The 21,442-nt window shown below is 45.1% G+C and overlaps 1 protein-coding gene across 3 annotated transcripts in view; it reads right to left on the bottom strand.

Moving 5' to 3' along the window:
- Positions 1-21,172, bottom strand: part of ELAC1 (elaC ribonuclease Z 1) — a 42,468-nt gene extending 21,296 nt beyond the window's left edge. For all 3 annotated transcript variants that reach the window (XM_068119845.2, XM_068119846.2, XM_068119848.2), the window contains exons 1-3: positions 20,950-21,172; positions 18,470-18,964; positions 6,265-6,440 (exon numbers count right to left, since the gene is read on the bottom strand). In XM_068119845.2, the coding sequence (XP_067975946.1) occupies positions 6,265-6,440; positions 18,470-18,964; positions 20,950-21,103 (825 nt within the window). In that variant the 5' untranslated portion in view covers positions 21,104-21,172. The remainder of the gene's footprint in view (positions 1-6,264; positions 6,441-18,469; positions 18,965-20,949) is intronic.
- Positions 21,173-21,442: the final 270 nt, after the last annotated feature.

The following is a 21,442-nucleotide window of genomic DNA, read 5'->3' as shown; positions in this document are numbered from 1 at the left end:
TGAGGGAGTTTGTTCCAGAGGCGGGAGAAAAGAGGAATGAAGGAGTGAAGGTGAGCAAAGAGTCTTGATTTTGGGAGTTTAACCATAATAGACACAGGGCCATAGGGTGGATATCTATTTTTTTTTTGATTTCATGACCTGAACCTAGGGATTTGGCAAGAAGAGTGTGGGATGAAGCCTTATGACCTCCAAAACATCTTGTTTTTTTTCACAAGCGATATCGTGGTACGTTACCGAGAACCGCTGCCCCAAAACACCAGTATACACCAATTGTATGTTACATTTGAAATACCCATTTACACAGTAAAAAAACAACACAAACTATATGATGTCATGTTCACATTGGTCTTGGCAGCAATATTTATTAATTCAGACCCCCAAAAGTAGTAAAAATGTTGTTTTAACGACTTGGTAAAATAACATGCTGTTGATGCATTTATCAGAAAGTCATGTTTTTGGACCTTAAAACCTGCATAATTTTAAATTTTTGTACAATATTTGTGATCGGTGTTGCTACTACGATCCATGGTGGTTTACCAATGCTATTTTGAAACTGTTAATAGGTCCAATAAGTGTGTAAGGGGTGATATTTTAACCCATCAAAGACAATTACGCGGCGTACAAGCGAACCAGTGCGCATTGACGTCATGATAAACTCGAGATGGGCTAGAGAAGCTCCACCGTCTCAATGTATGAACTCCAGAAGCGAAATGTTGGTTTGGTGTCACTTGCTTCTAAGAATTTGTCAAAGGAGGTTTTGAAGTCTTTGAACTTGTCACTGTTGAGAATGACATGGTAGTTTGGATGTGGGAAAGCTTCAGCTAAGTTTGACAAAAGTTCCTTCACTCTACCCGCTTCATGTTCTGGAATAGATTCAAAATATGCATCCAGGAGCATCTGCTGCATCGCGTCTGACATCAGCTTATGGGCTCGAACTGCCCTGTTGTAATGCTTGCCGCTGAACACTCCATTCACAGACCTCATTGCAACAATCTCTGACTCAACCAGGATGTCTTGGAGACCACCATCTCGAAATCTCTTTCCAATAGAGCCAAGAAAGGACATTGCAGTGTGGAATGCCCCAAGTCGAATTACCAGTCTCTTCATGAACTGTGCATTCTTCCATCTAATGAGCTGTGCCTTGCAATAGATGGCTTGGTCAACGACAATGACGACTGCTTCCAACTGTAACTTGTCGGCGATCTGAACACTTCTCTGCAGTATTGTTAGTACCGTATTCATTTCAGTCGGAGTGGCATCAATGACAGGGTATCTCCCTATCACGCTCTTTGGTGGAACTTCAACACAAGACAGTAGTTGGTTGAATCCTGTCCAAGATGGCAGAGTCCCGTCAATGTTGTACTTGGTGATGTGGTATGCTAGGTCTATCGTCTTAGGGTGCTGGAGTAATGGGAAGTACGTTGCTCGATCCATTGGAACGCTGGTTGCGAATGGAGCGGGTCCTTCGTTTTTCCCTCCATAATATGTGGCAAGGTTCACTGCAGGTGGCTGCATCGATCTCTCCCGCGTCCTCTTAACTGTAGTGACTGGTGCTGGTTGTACTACTTCATGGGATTGACTTGGTCGCTGTATTATAATCCCATTGGTATTGTGCGTTGTTCCACGCCCAGACAATGTCTCCTCCCCGAAGTCATTATTGTCCCATACGAGTGTGACATGCTTGCCCGCCTGAATGATTGATGGAAGAGCATCCTCTCCATGATGTAGTTCTTGGTTAGCCAGTGCAGTGTCATGATTTAAGACGACAGAGTTTGAGACGCAGTAACCAAACCCGTTCAGTAGGCTGATTAATTGGGCTGAACCTGAGAGATGACGTACTGTCATTGCAAGTGACAAATGTTTGGGCATCTGTTTCCTTCCCTTTGATTGGAGGTATATGATGTCCTGTGCAATTGTGAGAATTCTTCTATGTATTGTAGATTCTATCTTTACAAACTCATCAGAATCAGGTTCGTCTGACACTCCCACCAATCCATGCAATAAAGTTATAGAGACAGGCAGGTACAATTGCTTCTGCGGCATTTGTTGTCAGGTGCTCAGAGGTTGGGGGCCATGGCATATTTGGCTTGATCTCATCTATTGCATTTCTCAATTGTAGCGCAGTGAAGTAGTGTTCTCTAAGGTTATTCTCAGTATACCCAGGTTGCTTTGGTGGGGTTGGTTCAGAGTCGGATGTTTGTTCTATCTCTGTTGTGTCATCACCTGAACCATGCATGGTTTCTTGCAACACTTTCTTTTCTTCAACCAGCACTTCAGTGGAGATGTCATTAACATACACAAGGTATCCTTGGCAGCGCATATACGGGGTTAGAAAGCATAGTTGTGGAAATGTTTTCATCAGTCTTGTCTTGAGAAAGCCACTTTTGTAGTTTGATTCTATTCCGTGTGTTGCTTTGATTTGTTTCATGAACATGTCATTAAGTCGTTTCAGTCTGTAGATTTCCTTGTTGTCTATTATAAGATCCTTGACTGTTGCACAAAATAATGTGTATGCTTCTGAGTAGTTGGAGTCTCCTTGTTGCTCTGCATTAGGTGTTGTTGCTAGCTTGCCTAAATACCGGGTATACTCCTTGTAGCAGCGACCATGGTATTTTACCTCTATCGCAACACAATCGCGGTCTTGAATTTGAAGCAGCAGGTTTGTATTGTTGTTGTCTTTAGCAGCTTGCTGCAGTCTTGGTGCCTCAATTGTTGAGCACCTTGTTAGAGGCTCTTTTCTTCGGCCCCTTTTGCCTGTATTGATTGTTCTCTCTTTCTGACAAAGGATGCATATATTAGGCAACACATATTGGGATCTGGCTGAACATTTGGGCTTGCCTAAGCTGGAGCGTAGAGCACGTTTCTTGACTGGTTGTGGGCCTTTATGCACCTTGTCAATGTTGACGTTGATGTCATTGCATGTTGAAGCTGCAATAAATACACATAAAAGAAAACAATTAAAATTATGTGAGTTTAAAATGTCTAGACCTCAAGTCATGGTTAGCCCGACTAGATTCCCTCCCCCCCCCCCCCCCTTCCTCAGACTTCCTTTTAAAAATTTATTCGTTTCACCTCGGCCCTACCTCCTTGCATAAATATTGGACAGTTCCTTCAATTCAAAATCGTTCGACTACACACAAAATCATTTTACATATACCTCACAAAAAAAAAAATCAAACTAAGTTTTGAAGCATTGTCATGATTTATTATTCAAGTTATTCAACCTACCAGTATTGGCTGCATTTTCTTCTCTCTTTTTCATGCTGCTTTGCACCCTGCTCACTCGTTGTTTATCGGTAAATCGTGAATAACACACTTGATGAAACGCTGCATCATGCGGTATAGCTATAGCAGGTATTGTTACCATACTGTTGCCACGTTCGCCGAATTCGTCAGCGTGGTTCTTCACGAAATTTCTCGCAATTTCAGCTTGATCACCTTCTAAATTCTGCCACGTAAGAACAAATTGCAAATATCGCGGCCATGTTATATCACTAAAAGGTATTAAACTTGATCTTTTGGCCGGAGAAATGCACATATAACAGCGTTTCTCGCTCCCACCCTCATCACCGTCGCTGCTCCTGGAGGCCGCCATTTTGTTTACTCGCAGCCGGAAGCCCAGACATCGTTCGTAGCGCGAATAAGCGCGATCCTCATTGGTCAATACATCGAAATGCGTTCGAGGCTAAACGGAGATTTTGGAAATAAAATTATACATTTCAACATTATATTACAGACTAACGTACCAGAATCCGACTTGTGAAAAGTCATGAACATTATTTCTTAATTTTTTCTATATTATCATGCCAATTTGATGCCCACCCGATTTTCAGGTCACGAAATGAAATGAAAAATTGGAACACCTGGCAGTCTATAAGAGGGTTGCAGGCAGATCTTGTGCGACCTGTAGGAATATTTGCGGGACAGAGCCCAGAGAGAGCTGGGGGGGGGGGGGGGGGGGGGGGGGAAGCCAGAGAGGAGTCGGTAGAAGACGGAAAGACCACCAACCTGCCTGCGGTGAGTGAGTGAGAGGCCCTTGGAGTTAGCTTCATCGCGGGAGATTCCAATGATTCTGAATGCTTTGGTTTCAACAGCGTGAAGACGAGCTAGGTGTGAGGCAGGAGCACCAGCCAGAGGGGAGAGCAGTATTCCATTGAGCTGCGGATGAAAGCCTTGTATGTGGTGAGGAGCTCAGGTGTGCCAAGGAAGGACTTCGCACGACGGAGGATGCCCAGTCGGCGACTGGCTTTGGAGGCCAGATTTGAAATGTGGTTTTCCCAGGAAAGATCATGGCAGATAGTGAGACCCAAAAGCTTGAGTGACAGAACTTCTTGGAGAGGATTATTCAGAAAGTGGATGGGAGGGTTGTCGAGTCGGTCTTTTCGGAGAGACATCGTAAGAGTGTGAGATTTGTCAGGATTGAAAGACATGTTCCACTTGTTTGCCCAGTCTGATTTTGTCCAGGTCTGCAGAGAGTGAGGAGGCTGCAGACTGCCGAACTGAGGGATGAAGAATGGAGCGACAGAGAGTAGAGTCATCAGCAAAGAGATAGAGAGGATTTTCAAGAGAGTCAGAGAGATCATTGATGAAGACTAGAAAAAGCACAGGGCCCAGAACACTGCCTTGGGGAACTCCAGCCTGAACAGGAAGAGGAGAGGAGAGAAACCCATTTAGGGCCACACGTTGACTATGACTAGAGAGGAAGTCCGCCAGCCATGCGTGGAGATTTCCATGGATACCAAAAGAGGAGAGTTTGGTGAGCAGAGCGGGGTGCCAGACCGTATCGAAGGCATGTGATATGTCAAGGGAGACTGCTCTAATTTCCTGTTTGGCATTGAGGACCTCCATCCATTGTTGAGAAAGCAGAAGCAGCATGTCCAGAGTAGAGTGACCAGGTCTGAAACCAAATTGATGATCAGAGATCAAGCCATTGGAGAAGAGGAAAGATTTCATATCTGAAGCAATGATGGATTCCATGACTTTGCTGATAATTGGGAGAAGGCTGATTGGTCTGTAGTTGCTGGGATCTGTTTTTGCACCTTTTTTGTGCAAAGCGGTAATGTTGGCAGATTTCCAAGCAGATGGAAGATGACCTTGAGCAAAAGAGAGGGTGAAGAGAACAGAGAGAGGGAGTGAAAGAGCGGAAGAACAGGATTTTAGGACCCGTGGGCTGATGCCGTCAGGTCCAGTTGCAGAATCAGAGTCGAGGGTTGACAGAAACTTTTCCACCTTGTCAGGAGGAAAGGACACAGAGTCCAGGAGCAGCTGGGTACGACTGGGTACGGTGGGTACAGAGAGGGATGGGTTTGGGACACAAGATTTAGAGGCAAATACAGAGTTGAGGCATTCAGCTTTTTCACGTGCGGAGTCAGCCGTGTGGCCATTTGAGGTGAGGGAGGGGATGTAGGGTGAACAAACACCAGAAACAGGTTTGACCAGACGCCACCAGCATTTGGAAGAGGGAGACAGATAAGAGAGTTTGGTCCTGAGAATGGAGAGATATTGTTTCCTGGCTCTCCTGAGGGTGGACACACTTGTTTCGGGCTTTGTGAAAGGAAATGAGATTTCCTTCCGTTGGATTTGCTTTCCAGGAGACGAAAGCAAGTTGTTTCTGGGCAATAGTCTCACCACAAGATTCTGTGTACCATGGACGGGAGGAAGGGTATGACAACTGAAGACGAGATGGGATAAATCTGTACATGAGAGAGTTCTGAACGTTCATGTGAAGTTCTGAACGGATTTGGATGAACGTTGGTGGGATGATTGCCCTTGGGATAAGGAAGAATTGATAAGTTTTTGGTGAAGCTCAGGATATTATTCCGGATCCAGGAAATTTTTTTGGGAAAGATTTTTTCTGTTTTACTGCATTAAAGCTTTTATTCTTATTCTTAAATGATGTTTTTCTCCTCTAATTCCGAGATATATCAAAATAAATTATCTGACAGTTGGGGCTTACTTTCTTTTTCATTTATTGTTTTGGGGAGAGGGGATGTTAAACAAAACGTATTATTCCAACTAAACCCACGGCGGGAGTATGCGCTCTACTGAGTGACGTTCGAGTTTGACTTAAAACACAAACAAACAAACAATCATTGACCTCAGTTTCCAAATACCTTTCCACAACGGATTTGTAGATCTGGAATAATCTGGAGCGATTTCCTCAAAAAAGAAAAGATGTTTGCTCTCAAATTATTTCACCAATAGTTATATGAAGGGAAATTGCATTTACATGCAGAAATGTTCAAAGTGTAGGGCTCTGCGTACCTGGCACAAATGTGCAGCGGCACTATCAAGCGGACCGATGCAATCACCGAAGATGCAGAGCTTGCATCCCGGAATGGGTGGACCCATCACATCGCGGGGTTCCAGCAGCTGTCCGTTTGGCAATGTAATGCTTTGTCCAGCCTTGATCTGCCCATACAAAGGCCCTGGCAGCACACCTGCAACAGGTGATGGCAATGAGTGAAATGGAGTGGATAACAGTGATTACATCAAAAGGTGTGTTCAATAAAGAAGCAAACAACCATCCATCTATATATATATATATATATATATATATATATATATATATATATATATATATATATATATATATATATACACATTTATTGTTGCGGTTTTGAGTCTGTCGAGTGAGTGTAATAAAGGTTAAAGTCTGTCCCCCATAGTTAGTCACACAAGCAACATGTAGCCTTGCGATAGTATAGTTATGTCTTAGTATTTGTGAGCTTAGTTCCCTTCCAGTGTTAATTCTGCATTGAGTAGGAACCAGGAAGATAGGCCCTACTTGCCACCGATTTCCCAGCCACCCTAGCCTCGATCCAGTTTGTTAAGCATTGGGTGATCATTGGCCGAGTTAACACGAGGTAGGCTTAGGAAGGATCGGGGCGGAGTCGAGGTGGAGTGGCAGAAGCAATGACGGTAAGCATGAGCCGCCAATCAGAGCTCGAGGGTGGTGGCGTGGCGTTAGAGGGCGTGGTGAGAAGAGTCTGGTGAGTTCCAGAAGGTTCGAGGGGCGTAGCTATAAGAACCGCTGCGCAAAAGCCCTCGAGAGGACTCGCAGAGGAGAGAGAGAGATAAGCGGACTGCTGCCTGATGAACTTGATCATTGCACGAGAACGCGCGCGCTAACCAACACCAAGTGTATTGAAGGAGAAGAGTTGGCCGCTACATATACGCGGGCGCAGCCAGACGCGCCGATAACGAATATAGCGCATTTAAGCTACGCGAATGAACAAGGCTGAGTAACCGCCAGCTGCGCTAAAGTCCGCCCTCTACCGTTTCGCATCATCATCCCTTTGCACGAGAGACGTGCTACGAGTCCCTGCCTTCGCCTGCCGCCATCTACGCGGGACGTGCCGGGGACCGTGGAGAGCCGGACGGAGGCCGTCTCTGGACGACGACATGCGGCAGGATGTGCGCTAGGGTGTGAGATAATGGAGTGTGCAAAAGGCATGAGTGTGCCTGGGTGGTGTGCACCTGAGGATGTAAGAGAAGAGTGTGCACAGGAGAGTGCAGTAAGGGAGTGTATGGGAGGCGCTGGAGCACCGCGGTGTACGAATGTGGAATGGGTCGCGTGTGGTGAGAGCGCGGCTCGAGCATCGACACAGACCGGGGGAGCATTTAGCGCGACGTATAGCCGACGCGAGCCCTTGGTGAGTTGCGTGCTTTATGTGCAGCGGGGATCGGCGGGGATCGTTGCCGCAGCGGTCTCACAAGGACCAGCGTGCACGGTTCGCGCCGGGCCCCGCCCTGTATGGTCGGTGCCGCGCCTTGGCGGAAAAGGCAATCGGCACAGTTCAAGGGGGGGTAGGAGAGTTCGGAGCCGCGCCCCCTGGCGGGTGCGATGCTCCGACCGTGGGCGGTTGGGCCATCGTGCGTGGGACCGCAAGGCATCGCGCAGAGATGGCGCTTTGAACCTTGGCCCAACCAAGCCTCCTCCCCTGAATCAAAAATGCCGGACGGACACAACCTACAGTAGATCAACCACCCGCATGCATCGCTCGGCTTTTCGAAGCCAAGCCTAGAAAATGTATTTCCGCACCGAGAGGCTCAAGTGGAGTGGACAATTAGCAATAGTGTTGGCGAATGGTACCCGGCGTAGGGGAATGGCAGTTTCACCATTCCTCATTTTGGGGCTCATGAGCATTAGATTAGGGGGATGGCAGTGAAATGCACATGGAGGGACCAGCGATGGTTACCTCCATGGGGCACCGAAGCTCACCGAGGGTGGGCTAGGTTAATTGATAGGGAATCAGCAGACAGTAGTGACAAGATTTAAGTAGCGACATTTGTGCAGGTAGAGGGGACGTAGTTGGATTAGATGGTTGTTAATGACGAGGGAAGTGCTTAGTGTAAGGGAAGACGGGGAAGCACAAGTTTTAGGGGAAGTAGTCAGCTAGATGATGCTGTGTGTGTGAGGATGGTATTGAGCAAATGAGGAATTGGTTAAGAATCACTGTGTGTGTGAGGATGGTATTGAGCAAATGAGGAATTGGTTGAGAATCAGTGTGTGTGTGAGGAATTGTGTATTGAGACAAATGGAGTTGTGCTGGAGTGTATGGGAAAAGGTGTAAGAGCACAAAAGGTGTGCCAGGAATAATTGGTGTGTGGAATAAATGGTGTGAAATGCTTGGTGTGAAGTAAAAAGTGTGGAATGCATGGTGCGAAGGAGTGAATGGGGGGAGATGGACGCATTCACGAATACCCGGGGTGGGTAGTTTAAAGTCAGGTAGAGGGCTTAGGTAAGTTGTTTGGATATTGACACCTGTGGTGCGGGAAGTAGCAAGAAGTGCTTGGTTGGGTGCATGCATACGTGGAATGGCTGGGCGTGTGGCTTTCTTGGTGCGTATGGTTATTGGAGCACTCCGCCACTGGTAGTTTGTCGGCCAGGTGAGACCGCAGGTAGGCTCTGGGAGCCAGTCAGAGTAGTCGTGAGTAGTGTTCAATGGGGTCCTAGGATCCAAGAGAAGGACCCGGGTAGCCCAATGCCAGAGAGGGCATCAGAGGGGTAAAGAGCCAGGGAGGGCCTTCCCCAGTTTGGTTGTCGCAGGAGCAGGTAAGCTCGGGTGGCGACTTCAGTGGCGGAGGTGCGCAGGTAGTTGGACCTGCTAGTGGAGCCACACAACCCAGCCCCAAAATTGTGCAAGGGCACAATAAGAAAAATTGGGGAGTGAGACCCAAATTCATGGGCACTGCAGAGTGGTCAATGGGAATTGGTTTTTAGAACCACATAGTTTAAAGATGGCCAATTGGCAGGGTATGACCCCGGGTAGTGTAAGTGAGTTAATGTCATTAGAGTAGTTAGGAAGAGGAAATTCCCTTTAAGCCATCCACATCCATTCACCAAAGGAAACGGAACTCCACACCAGGGCTTTGAAACTGTTTGAGTGAGTAAGACGCATCAGGACGTGATGAGACATTGTGTTTGTTCCATTCCTTCCTTCCTGGGAGGGATTGGGAGACAAATTTGGCTTTGAGGGGGATATAGGAGACAGGACGTAGTGACGAATTTGTAAATACAGGGAGGGGCAAGGGTAGTGTAAGCTGACATTGGGGGGTACGAACGGTTAGGGACGAGCTTGCTCTGCTCGCTTTCCCGCGCCCCTCATGCTGCATTACCTTGTGTTGATGTGTACCTTTGCGCCCTTTCTGCTTTGCTGACCGTGCTTTGCCTCTTCCCCAACCCCTGGACCCACTTTGGAGGAGTTGTGCAGCAACATCGAACTGTGCAGCAACCTTGCTGCACCTGTGCAGCACCCCTGTTGCACTTTGCTACACCTGTGCAGATGAACTGCGCAGCACTTTGCTGCCGTCTCATTGGTTATAACTTTGCTGCCCATGTGCAGCACTTGCTGCCACAGACACTTTGTTGCACATCACCACATTACACATTATGGACCACAGGTTTTGTGGCCTTACACTTTGCTGCAAACTTACCTTGCATCTTTGGACCACTGGTTTTGAGTGGCATCAATGTCACGCAGTTGGACCACATAGGGTTGGCCCTGCTGGCAAAATAAAAACGAACACCTGTTTTTGTACATTTTTATTATGGGTGTGTTAGGAAAGAAGAACTGGAAGTTTTATTGCACACAGAAGATGCAGGAAGACAGAAGATTCCGGACACCAGCAGCAAATGTGAAATGTGAACTTTTGATGACTGTGTATTTGTTCATTGCTGTGTTTTTCTCTCCCCTCCAACTTCTTTTCAAAAAGGACAGGTCCTGGGTCATAGAACTGTAAATAAGTTAGATTGTGATTGCATATAAAATGCTGCCCACCGGCTCTATGTTTAGTTTGAAAATAATTCCACAATTCGGTTAATTGTGGGTGCGAGTATGATAGTCAGCTGCTCAACGCAGTAGGTGGGACATATTGTGTTTTAAAACTGTCGCATACACGGGTAAGAATAAATGTTAGGGGGAACCACATCTAAGTGTCACACATAATTAAAAGTTAGTCCCAACTCTTTCTCAAAACCAGTCGTTCCAGTAGGTTTGACTCAGGGACGAGTCTGACGAAGGAGGGGGGCAGTGTTGCGGTTTTGAGTCTGTCGAGTGAGTGTAAGAAAGGTTAAAGTCTGTCCCCCATAGTTAGTCACACAAGCAACATGTAGCCTCACAATAGTATAGTTATGTCTTAGTATTTGTGAGCTTAGTTCCCTTCCAGTGTTAATTCTGCATTGAGTAGGAGCCAGGAGGATAGGCCCTACTTGCCACCGATTTCCCAGCCACCCTAACCTCGATCCAGTTTGTTAAGCATTGGGTGATCATTGGCCGAGTTAACACGAGGTAGGCCTAGTAAGGATCGGGGCAGAGTCGAGGTGGAGCGGCAGAAGCAATGACGGTAAGCACGAGCCGCCAATCAGAGCTCGAGGGTGGTGGCGGCGGCGTGGCGTCAGAGGGCGTGGTGAGAAGAGTCTGGTGAGTTCCAGAAGGTTCGAGGGGCGTAGCTATAAGAACCGCTGCGCAAAAGCCCTCGAGAGGACTCGCAGAGGAGAGAGAGAGATAAGCGGACTGCTGCCTGATGAACTTGATCATTGCACGAGAACGCGTGCGCTAACCAACACCAAGTGTATTGAAGGAGAAGAGTTGGCCGCTACATATACGCGGGCGCAGCCAGACGCGCCGATAGCGAATATAGCGCATTTCAGCCACGCGAATGAACAAGGCTGAGTAACCGCCAGCCGCGCTAAAATCCGCACTCTACCGTTTCGCATCATCATCCCTTTGCACGACAGACACGCTACGAGTCCCTGCCTTCGCCTGCCGCCATCTTCGCGGGACGTGCCGGGGACCGTGGAGAGCCGGACGGAGGCCGTCTCTGGACGACAACATCGACGCGTGGGGAACACCTGCCCATCTGCAATCCACTGTGTGAGTGAGACGGGCCCGTTGCCCCAAGGATAGGTTAAGACTGTTTAAGGATTGCTCTGTGTCTCTTCGTCCTCGAACCGTATATACGTGTGGGAATAATTAAACCCTTGTTCTTTCTTTCTGATTCAATCGTTCCTGTGGTTTCCTCCATTGACTAAGCGTGACACGAATAAGATCGCTCCAATCGGGTTCCACTAGTTAAGACTGCACGGGTCACGTGTACGCAATCCGCTCGGCGGACTAACATCATACGTGGTTTGTGCGAGGCTTGTTTCCTCGCTCCCAGGGCAGCGCGGGTACTAAGGTATGAGCGAGAAAGTAGTCCCGAAACCCTACTCCGCGTGTGTCTGGGAGGGACGTAATAAGTCTCGGTTCCACCAGGCCAGTAAAGACGAGGGGATTAATCCCCCCTTCATAAGGGGAATAAGGCCGGCGTAGAGAACCGCAACAATATATATATATATATATATATTATATATATATATACAGTCATGTGAAAAAGTAAGTACACCCCATGTAAAGTTTAGACTTTTTCAACATACAGCTATTTGATCTTAATTTCAACAATATTGAGAGATAAAGGTGATATAATATAACAAATATCATGAAACATTAACATTTTGTAGTCCATTGTATAATTTAAATAAACATAAATGCAAATTTCACATGTGGAAAAAGTAAGTACACCCCTACATTTATCACTACTTCAAATACCTAAAATTAGAATCAGGTGCACAAGCTCAGGTGCAAATGATTAGAACATCGTTAGAGAGGATCTTGGAGGAACCTGTCTTATTTAAAGGTTATAGATGCCTTTGTTGTTGAAGTCTGCGGCGTCACCATGCCGAGATCAAAAGAGCTCTCTGATACCTTCAAAAAGAAGGTTATAGATGCCTACGAGTCTGGGAAGTGATTTAAAAAGATCTCCAAACAATTTGAAATCGATCATTCGACTGTCCGGAAGATCATCTACAAGTGGAGAAGATTCCAAACAACTGCCAACTTGTTCAGGCCAGGCCGCCCCAGCAGTTCAGCCCGAGAGCAGACCGCAAGATGCTGAAATAAGTCTCTAAGAACCCCAGAATGTCATCACGGGACCTACAGGTAGCTCTTGCCACTGCTGATGTCAAAGTGCATGAGTCTACCATTAGAAAGAGGCTGCACAAATTTGATCTACATGGGAGGTGTGCCAGGAGGCAACCTTTGCTGTCCAGAAAGAACATCAGGACAAGACTAAAGTTTGCCAATGAACACCTCGGCAAAGACCAGCACTTCTGGAACAATGTGCTCTGCACAGATGAGTCAAAGTTAGAGCTATTTGGCCACAGTACCAAAAGACATGTTTGGTGAAAACCAAAGACAGCATTTGACCACAAGAACCTGATACCAACTGTAAAGCATGGTGGTGGAAATATTATGGTTTGGGGCAGCTTTGCTGCATCAGGGCCTGGGCAGCTCACCATCATATAATCCACTATGAATTCTTCATTGTACCAGCGGGTGCTTGAGGATAATGTGAGGCCATCTGTCGGAAAGTTGAAGCTCAAACAAAGATGGACTTTGCAACATGACAATGACCCTAAGCATACCAGTAATCCACCAAGGAATGGCTGAAAAGAAAGAAATGGAGGGTTCTGGAATAGCCAAGTCAAAGCCCGGATCTAAATCCCATCGAGATGTTGTGGGGGGATTTGAAACGAGCTGTGCATGCAAGAAACCCCTCAAACATCGCACAGTTGAAAGAATTCTGCATGGAGGAGTGGGCAAAAATTTCTCCCAGTCGATGTCAGAGACTGGTAGACAGTTATAAGTAACGCCTACTTGAGATTGTTTCTGCCAAAGGGGGCAAAACCACCTATTAGAGCCAAGGGTGTACTTACTTTTTCCACATGCGAAATTTGCATTTATGTTTATTTAAATGATACAATGCACTACAACAACAACAACAACAGGCATTTCAAGGCCATTTTCCCTGCAAGAGTGGGCGTTAGCCTTGCGGTCCCCATTACAATATTCTCCATTTTGCCCTATTTTCTGCATCTCCCCTTGTTAACCCCCTTGCCCGCATTTCTTCTTCGACCATCTTTAGCCAAGTCTTTCTCGGTCTTCCCCGTCCTCTACTTCCTTCTACATTCATTCCCATCACTCTTTTCAACCAGTCACTTTCATCCTTCCTCAACACATGACCAAACCATCTCAACCTGTTTCTCTTCACAGCATCCATCACAGGCTATATTCCCATCATCTTTCGCAATTCATCATTTGTCTTCCTCTCTCTCAACGATACTCCACCAAACCATTCGCATTTCCACTCTTTCCAGCCTTCGTTGCTGCTCTACGTTCATTACCTATGTCTCACTCCCATAAATCATAACACTTCTCACACATGCAGCATCCACCTTTCCCTTCAGTTTCAATGACACTCCCCTCCTCATCAGCACGCCACTCAGTTCCCGAAACTTCTTCCATGCACACCTCACTCGAGCAACCGTTGCCGAGTCTGATCCACCTTCTCCATTCAGCATGTCTCCAAGGTATCAAAATGTTTTCACACCTTCCAGCTTCACGCCATCTCCAAGATCCAACTCAACATTTCCTCCATCTGCAGCTCCCTCTGTGCACACCTTACACTTGAATGTAGCTGCCACACTGGTTATTGACCCTCCCAGACCACTACATTTTTGATGAACCCACTCAGCGCACATTGTACATTGAATGGAATTCACTCCGACACCCTTCCTGCACACAGCACACGGCCACTTCCCAGTTCTTTCCACCTCACCACATGCTTTACCACTTGCCATCACCTTCGTTTTTCCGATATTCACCTTCAGACCTTTTGTCTCCATACATTCCTTCCACTTGTTCATGTTCTCCTTCACTCCATCCATACTTTCTGCAATCAACACCAGATCTGCATACAACAATTCCCACGGTAGACCCTCCTTTACGTTCTGAGCCAGCACCTCCATCACAGCTACAAATAGTAGTGGACTTAGTACCGACCCTTGATGCACTCCCACCTTCACCTCAAACTCACCACTGTTCCCGTCCTTCGTCCTTACAGCTGTGCGCGCTCTTTTGTACATTGCCATCACTACTCTGATCATACATTCCTCCACTCCTAACTTCCTCAATGCCCATGTCACTACTTCATGTGGGACCCTATCGAATGCTTTCTGCAGATCAACAAACCCAAGAAACAACTTCTTCCTCTTCTCCATATACTTCTGCAACTGCCTCACAATAAAAAGTGCGTCTGTCGTTCCTCTTCCTGGCATAAATCCAAACTGCATTTCGTCAATCTTCACTTTCTTCCTTATCCTTCTCTCCAACACCCTTTCCAATACCTTCATTCCATGCTCCAATAACTTTATCGCTCGATACGAGCCACAGTCCAGAGGGTCACCTTTCCCCTTGTATAGAGGGACGAGGGTACTCAGTTCCCAATCCACTGGAATGCGGCCTTCTTTCACCACCAGATTGCAGATCTCTGTCATTCTCTTCACACCCCAATTTCCCGCTGCCTTCAACATATCTCCCACAACTCCCATCGGCCCTCCCGCGTTTCTACTCTTCATTGCTTTTATCGCTTCCTCAACTTCCTTCTCGGTTATCTTCTCTGCCGGTCCTAAAACTGGGTTACTCTCTATGTTGCCATCCCATTCATTCTCTGCATTCAACAGTATTTCCATATATCTCTTCCATCTTCCTTTAATTCCATCTGGGTCCACAACGATTTGTCCCACTTCATCCTTCAAGCAACTCAACCCCATCACATCACACCTCTTTCGCAATCTGCTTTGCAATCCTGAATACCGCTCTCTGACCCTCTTCCGAATCCAAGCGCTCTCTGAACATTTTCCTACATGCCTGCTGTGCCTTTGCTACCTCTTTCTTTGCAGCCTTCTTGGCTGCCTTATAACTTTCATGCTCTGCCTTTTCTGCCCCCATACCCTTCGCCTTCTGCCACTCCTTGAACTTCTTCCTCTTCTCGTCAATCTTCTTTCCAACTTCATCATCCCACCACCATGTTTCCGAGTGCCTCGGTGGTCCTTTTGTCCATCCACATACCTCACCAACGGCTCCCAACAGACTATCTTTCATTGACATCCAACCACTTTCAAGCTCAACCACATCATCCTCCACCATACTCAGCCTCTCTTTTAATGCCTCCCTCACTGTCACCTCTTTCAACCTCCACACCTTCATTCTTGTTATATTATATCACCTTTATCAATATTGTTGAAATTAAGATCAAATAGCTGTATGTTGAAATATGTTGAAAAAGTCAAAACTTTACATGGGGTGTACTTACTTTTTCACATGACTGTATATATATGTATATATACATACATATACAATACAGTCGTGGACAAAAATATTGGCACCCTTGCACCTTTTTCAAATAACTCACAATTTTCTCTAAAAATACATTGAAATTGACGAAAGTATTTGGTCTCCACAATTTTTCATTTCAATGTTAATATTACAGAACCTTTGTTTTTGATTCAGAACTTAATATATCCTTTTAAATCAGAAAATAAAAAGAAATGGCATTGACAAAATTATTGACACCCGAGACTTAATATTTGGTAGCACAGCTTTTGGACAAAATAACTGCAGTCAAGCGCTTCCTATAGCCATGAATGAGCTTTCTCCACCTCTCTACTGGCAGTTTGGTCCACTCTTCTTTTGCAAACTGCTCCAGTTCTCCCAGATTTGAAGGGTGCCTTTTCCCAAATGCTGTTTTCAGATCTCCCCACAGGTGTTCAATGGGAATTAGATCTGGACTCATTGCTGGCCACTTCAGAACAGTCCAGTGTTTTGTCTTGAACCATTCCTGGGTGCTTTTTGAAGTGTGTTTGGGGTCATTGTCCTGTTGCAAGACCCATGACCTTCGACGGAGACCCAGCTTACTGAACCTGGGCTGAACATTGCGATCCAAAATGTCTTGGTAATCTCCTGATTTCATGATGCCATGCACACATTCAAGGCACCCAGTGCCAGAGGCAGCAGAGCAACCCCAAAACATCACTGAACCTCCTCAATGTTTGACAGTAGGGAAGGTGTTCTTTTCCTTGAAGGCCGCATTTTGTTGTGCTTTACCAAAAAGCTCCAATTTGGTCTCATCTGTCCACAGGACATTCTCCCAGAAGGATTTTGGCTTGTTCAGGTATGTTTTGGAAAACTCCAGTCAGTCTTTCTCAGCAGTGGGGTTCTCCTGGGTCTCCTACCATAGAACCCCCTTTCATTGAGTTGGCGCGGATGGTGCGAATTGAAACTTGTACCTTGTGTCTGAAGGTCAGCTTGAATCTGTTTGGCAGTTGATTGAGGTGCTTTCACCACCATTCAAACAATCCTTCGTTGCAATCTTCAATCAAGTTTTCTCTTGCGGCCACGTCCAGGGAGGTTGGCTACAGTGCTATGGGCCTTAAACTTCCTGATAACATTGTGTACGGTGGATACAGGAACATCAAGGTCTCTGGAGATGGACTTGTAGCTTTGAGATTTTCCATGCTTTGCTACAATCATGTGTCTGACCTCCTCAGACAATTCTCTGGTTTTCTTTCTTTTCTCCTTGCTCATTGCGGTGCACACAGTGACACAAAACAGCAGTATGACTCCTTTTCTCTGTCCAAACTGGTTGAATGAGTGATTTTTATATTGCAGGCACCTGCAACTCACCATAGGTGAGTTCAATTCCCAAAGTAAATGAGAATCACCTGCTTGAAATCTAATTATTTCTAACAACTTCTAAAAGGTGCCAATAATATTGTCCGGGCCATTTTAGGATTTCTGTGTGGAATAAGCCAAGAGTTAGTATTTTTTCAGCTTTTTTGTTTTGTTCCACTGCAAACCAAAGAAATACATATGTGGATGCCAATAATTTTTTTTATTTCAACAATTTTCTGGAGGAAATGGTGCATTATTTGGAAAAGTGTAAAGGTGCCAATATTTTTAGCCACGACTGTGTGTGCATATATATATATTTTTTGTGTGTGTGTATGTGTCATTTCCTCCAGGAAAAAAAAAAAAATATATATATATATATATATATATATATATGTTTTTTTTCTTTCAAACACACAAAGTTTGAATGAAACTACATTCTATCACACTAGTTTTAGAATTGGGCATTAAAATAGAACATCAAATACATTCTCAACACTAGAATTGAGAGACCATCTTACCCCACACAGTCTTGAGAAAAAGGAAGGGTCTTTTTCACTCTTGCTTTACATTGCTGAGAAATATATATTTTAGCTTTGTTTCTTGAACTTCAAATAACAGGCGCGAAGTCAATAATACAAAGACGATGGGTCAAACGGAACAGTCCAGCGTTGAACCCACTGTCAACCTTTGGAGAAACTGACGTTTTTTGGGATAGACATTTTGTTCGAAATTAGCTCTGTGGTTCCATCACTGGGCACAACCATTTTTGTCTCGCCGTTATTCCTCCCTCAGAGCGCATGGTGAATTTGATTGGTCGAGACGGCATAAAATCTGGCCCAAGTACTGCTAAACTGAAGGATTTTGGAAGTGCAAACATGACGTTTTTCTGTTCTAGTGTTTAAATCTATAATTAAATTTAGAATAAAAGTTTTAAAGGTTGTATAATAAAAATAAAACAAACATTGAGGAGAAGAAAAAAAAGAAAACAAACGTATACGTCGTAGATGCACCGTCTTTTACACCACCGCATTTAACACATTACATTAGTTATTTCTGTGTGTTGTGTCCTTTATGGCATTCCTAAAAACAGTACGTTTCCTGTTTGGAATGATTTTCCATTTTGTTTGACTGCCAGGTAGGTAGACAGTAGAATAATTACCTTACTAATCCATGGGCATGCACGATCAGGACCAGTATCCGTACAATTTGACAAATTCAGAGCCAAAGTACTGCTAAACAACAGGCTCATGTTCCAATTCGTATTCTGCAGTGTTCAAAATATAAAATTTGATTGAAATCAAGTCGTTCCTCGAGAAGAGAAATAGACCGACAGAGTGAACCAATTGGTTAACAGCTGTGTATGGGGTAACAACACCCTCACTATGCTTGTGTAACAACAGAAACATCGATCCCACCTAGTTCTTGTAGCTTTTGAGAGTTGAGCCGACCAGGCCGCTCTTCTTCTGCCAGCACAAAACCAAAGGATGGAGCTCGGTGGCGCAAACTAACTGCTTGCACCCTCAGTGACCCACCGCGGACCAAAATATAGGTCCCATCAGCTTCAGGCAGCACCTGACGACCAGGCCTCTCCTGTGGGTGCTCAAGACCTTGAGCCTCCTCGGACGGCTGCCAATCGGGCCACGCGGCCTCTGTGTATTGCTGGACCTGTGGCTCAAGCTCATGAACTACAAATCCAAATGATAGCTGTGACCGAGAGAGCTCTAGCACAGTGCGCAGCAGACGCCGAAGGCCGCGTGGCCCAAATATCTCCATGAAGAGTGGATGCGTTTCTATTTGAGAGTCAGTCGGATCCAACGACGGGTTTTGCATACTTCGTGTGCACAGCAGTCCAGGGAGGCCAAACACGTGATCTCCATGTAGATGGGAGATGAACACCTTTTTAATACGACCTGCAAAAAAATGAACAACAAATCCCATTTATAACAACAAACAACCCCTCACCCATCCAACCATCTTTCTTGGGATTTATTTAAATTAACCATCCCGTTACAGCATAATATATACTCAAATTGAAATCGAGTATGTTATGAAAAAAACAATTACAAACACAACCTAATTTTTTAAACTAGGGAGTTCATAGTACACGATACCCTGCACGATGTTCAAGTATGTACATCAATTTCATTAAAATAACGATATTAAAGTTCATTACAAAAAATCCGGAAGTTTAGCACTACTTTAGCGTTTATCGTTTATTTTCCAAAGTCTTTCTTTGGAAAATTTGAACTTTTCTCAGTGTACTAGGCCTTTCTCCTTAAATCAATGTCCGTAGCTCTCTCCTATAGCACCGGTCCCCAGCATCACGTCTTTATTGGATTCTGTGCAATGTAAAGCTCAACATTATTGGAATCTGTGATAAAGCAGAAGTTTAAAGCCTGTTCTCACATCGCAGGAATGTACGATACGTGGTCGGTCTGTCTCTCTCTGTCTGTCTCTTTACCCTCTCAGGCCTGGTCAGGTTCCATCCGCTCTCTGAGCCCTCCGACCCTCCCCAGCTACTCCAGGATACATGTATTTTTCCATTAACCATCTCCTGGTTATACTGTCAAAATGCAGGCTCCTGCACCCTTCCACTCTTTTCTCCAATTTGTGGAACAGCCTTCCAGAGGCTGTGCTCTCCCACCTTTCCCTGCAGACCATCAAGCTGGTGGTGCACCACCATCTCACATCCTTATCCATGACCTTTGCTGCTCCCCCTAATCCCATCTAGCCCAACCTTATTTGCAAGTTAATGTTTCTCGCCCTCCTCTTCCTGTCTATTCACTCCCTTGCTCGTTGCATCAAACTGTTGCTGCACTGTCAGTGTTTTGCCTTTTTACCTTCTCGCACCTTGTTCTTCCACGAGTCTAGAGTCTTTAGAGTCTAGCTCGATCATGTCTCCAAAAAAGGAATGGATGTAGGAGTGGAGTATGACAAACATATAATGCTGAAGAGTTGATGAACTGGTTAGTGAAACAGAATCCGTACGAGTGCGGCATCTCTGCTTTTGAAAACCCACTGATGCAAACGACACCCAAATGTAGAGCTTCCCATTTTGATCGAAGGTTAACATTTTCTTAATACTTGGGCAAAGGCTCGTAACAGAGAGCACACACACACACACACCAGAGAGCACACACACACACACACAAACATACATAAACACACACATACATACATACATACATAAACACACACATACATACATAGATAAACACACACACATACATACATACATAAACACACACACAAACATACAGACACACACACACACACAAACATACATAGACACACACATACATACATACATAAACACACACACACACAAACATACATACATACATAAACACACACACACATACATACATACATACATAAACACACACACACATACATACATAAACACACACACACATACATAAACACACACACACATACATAAACACACACACATACATACATACATACATAAACACACACATACATACATAAACACACACACATACATACATAAACACACACATACATACATAAACACACATACATACATAAACACACACATACATACATAAACACACACATACATACATAAACACGTGCACATACATACATACATACATAAACACATAAACACGTGCACATACACACACACACACATAAACACGTGCACACATACATACATACATACATACATACATACATATATAAACACACACACACACACACACACACACATACATACATACATACATACATACACACACGCACATACATACACACACGCACATACATACATAAACACACACACACATAAGCACACACTTAATTAGTACTATTATAGTACTTGTCCCGGCAGGGAGTTAATAGTATCGTATGTTTTGTTACAAGGACCTACCGGGAGCGAGGCCACAGCGTTGTAATTGAGTTTGAGTTCCTTCCCCGCAGTCGAAGAGCCAGCACAAGCCATCCTGAGCACGCACAACGTACGCTGACGCGCCGCGGTTTACGGTCGGGTACGCGGCGCCGCTTCCCAGCACGATGATCTGCATGGCCAAAGAAGCCTTCGACGAAGAGGTTAAAATGTTGGAGTAGCTGTTTCCTCAGTCGACAATATTCTAATAACAACGGAAAACATAATCTGTAACCTCCATCCAGACGGTAATTGTTACCTTGATACCTGGCTTACACGAGTACTGTATTTTCATTTTGAGCCCTGTCGTGTTTATTTGTTTGTCACGATTGAACAATTTACACGTTCAATATATTGGGAGGTGTGAGAGCAGTCCGCTGTTTGCATGGCCCAAGCTAGAAAATACGTTTTTACAATAATTGTAAACGTTTACATGTATTACTGTGACAATATACTGACCTACATCGGTGTCACTTTA

Source organism: Myxine glutinosa, chromosome 6 (genome assembly GCF_964187855.1).
Source record: "Myxine glutinosa chromosome 6, kmMyxGlut1.1, whole genome shotgun sequence".
Taxonomy (NCBI): Eukaryota; Metazoa; Chordata; class Myxini; order Myxiniformes; family Myxinidae; genus Myxine; species Myxine glutinosa.
This window is presented reverse-complemented; position numbering and strand designations above follow the sequence as displayed.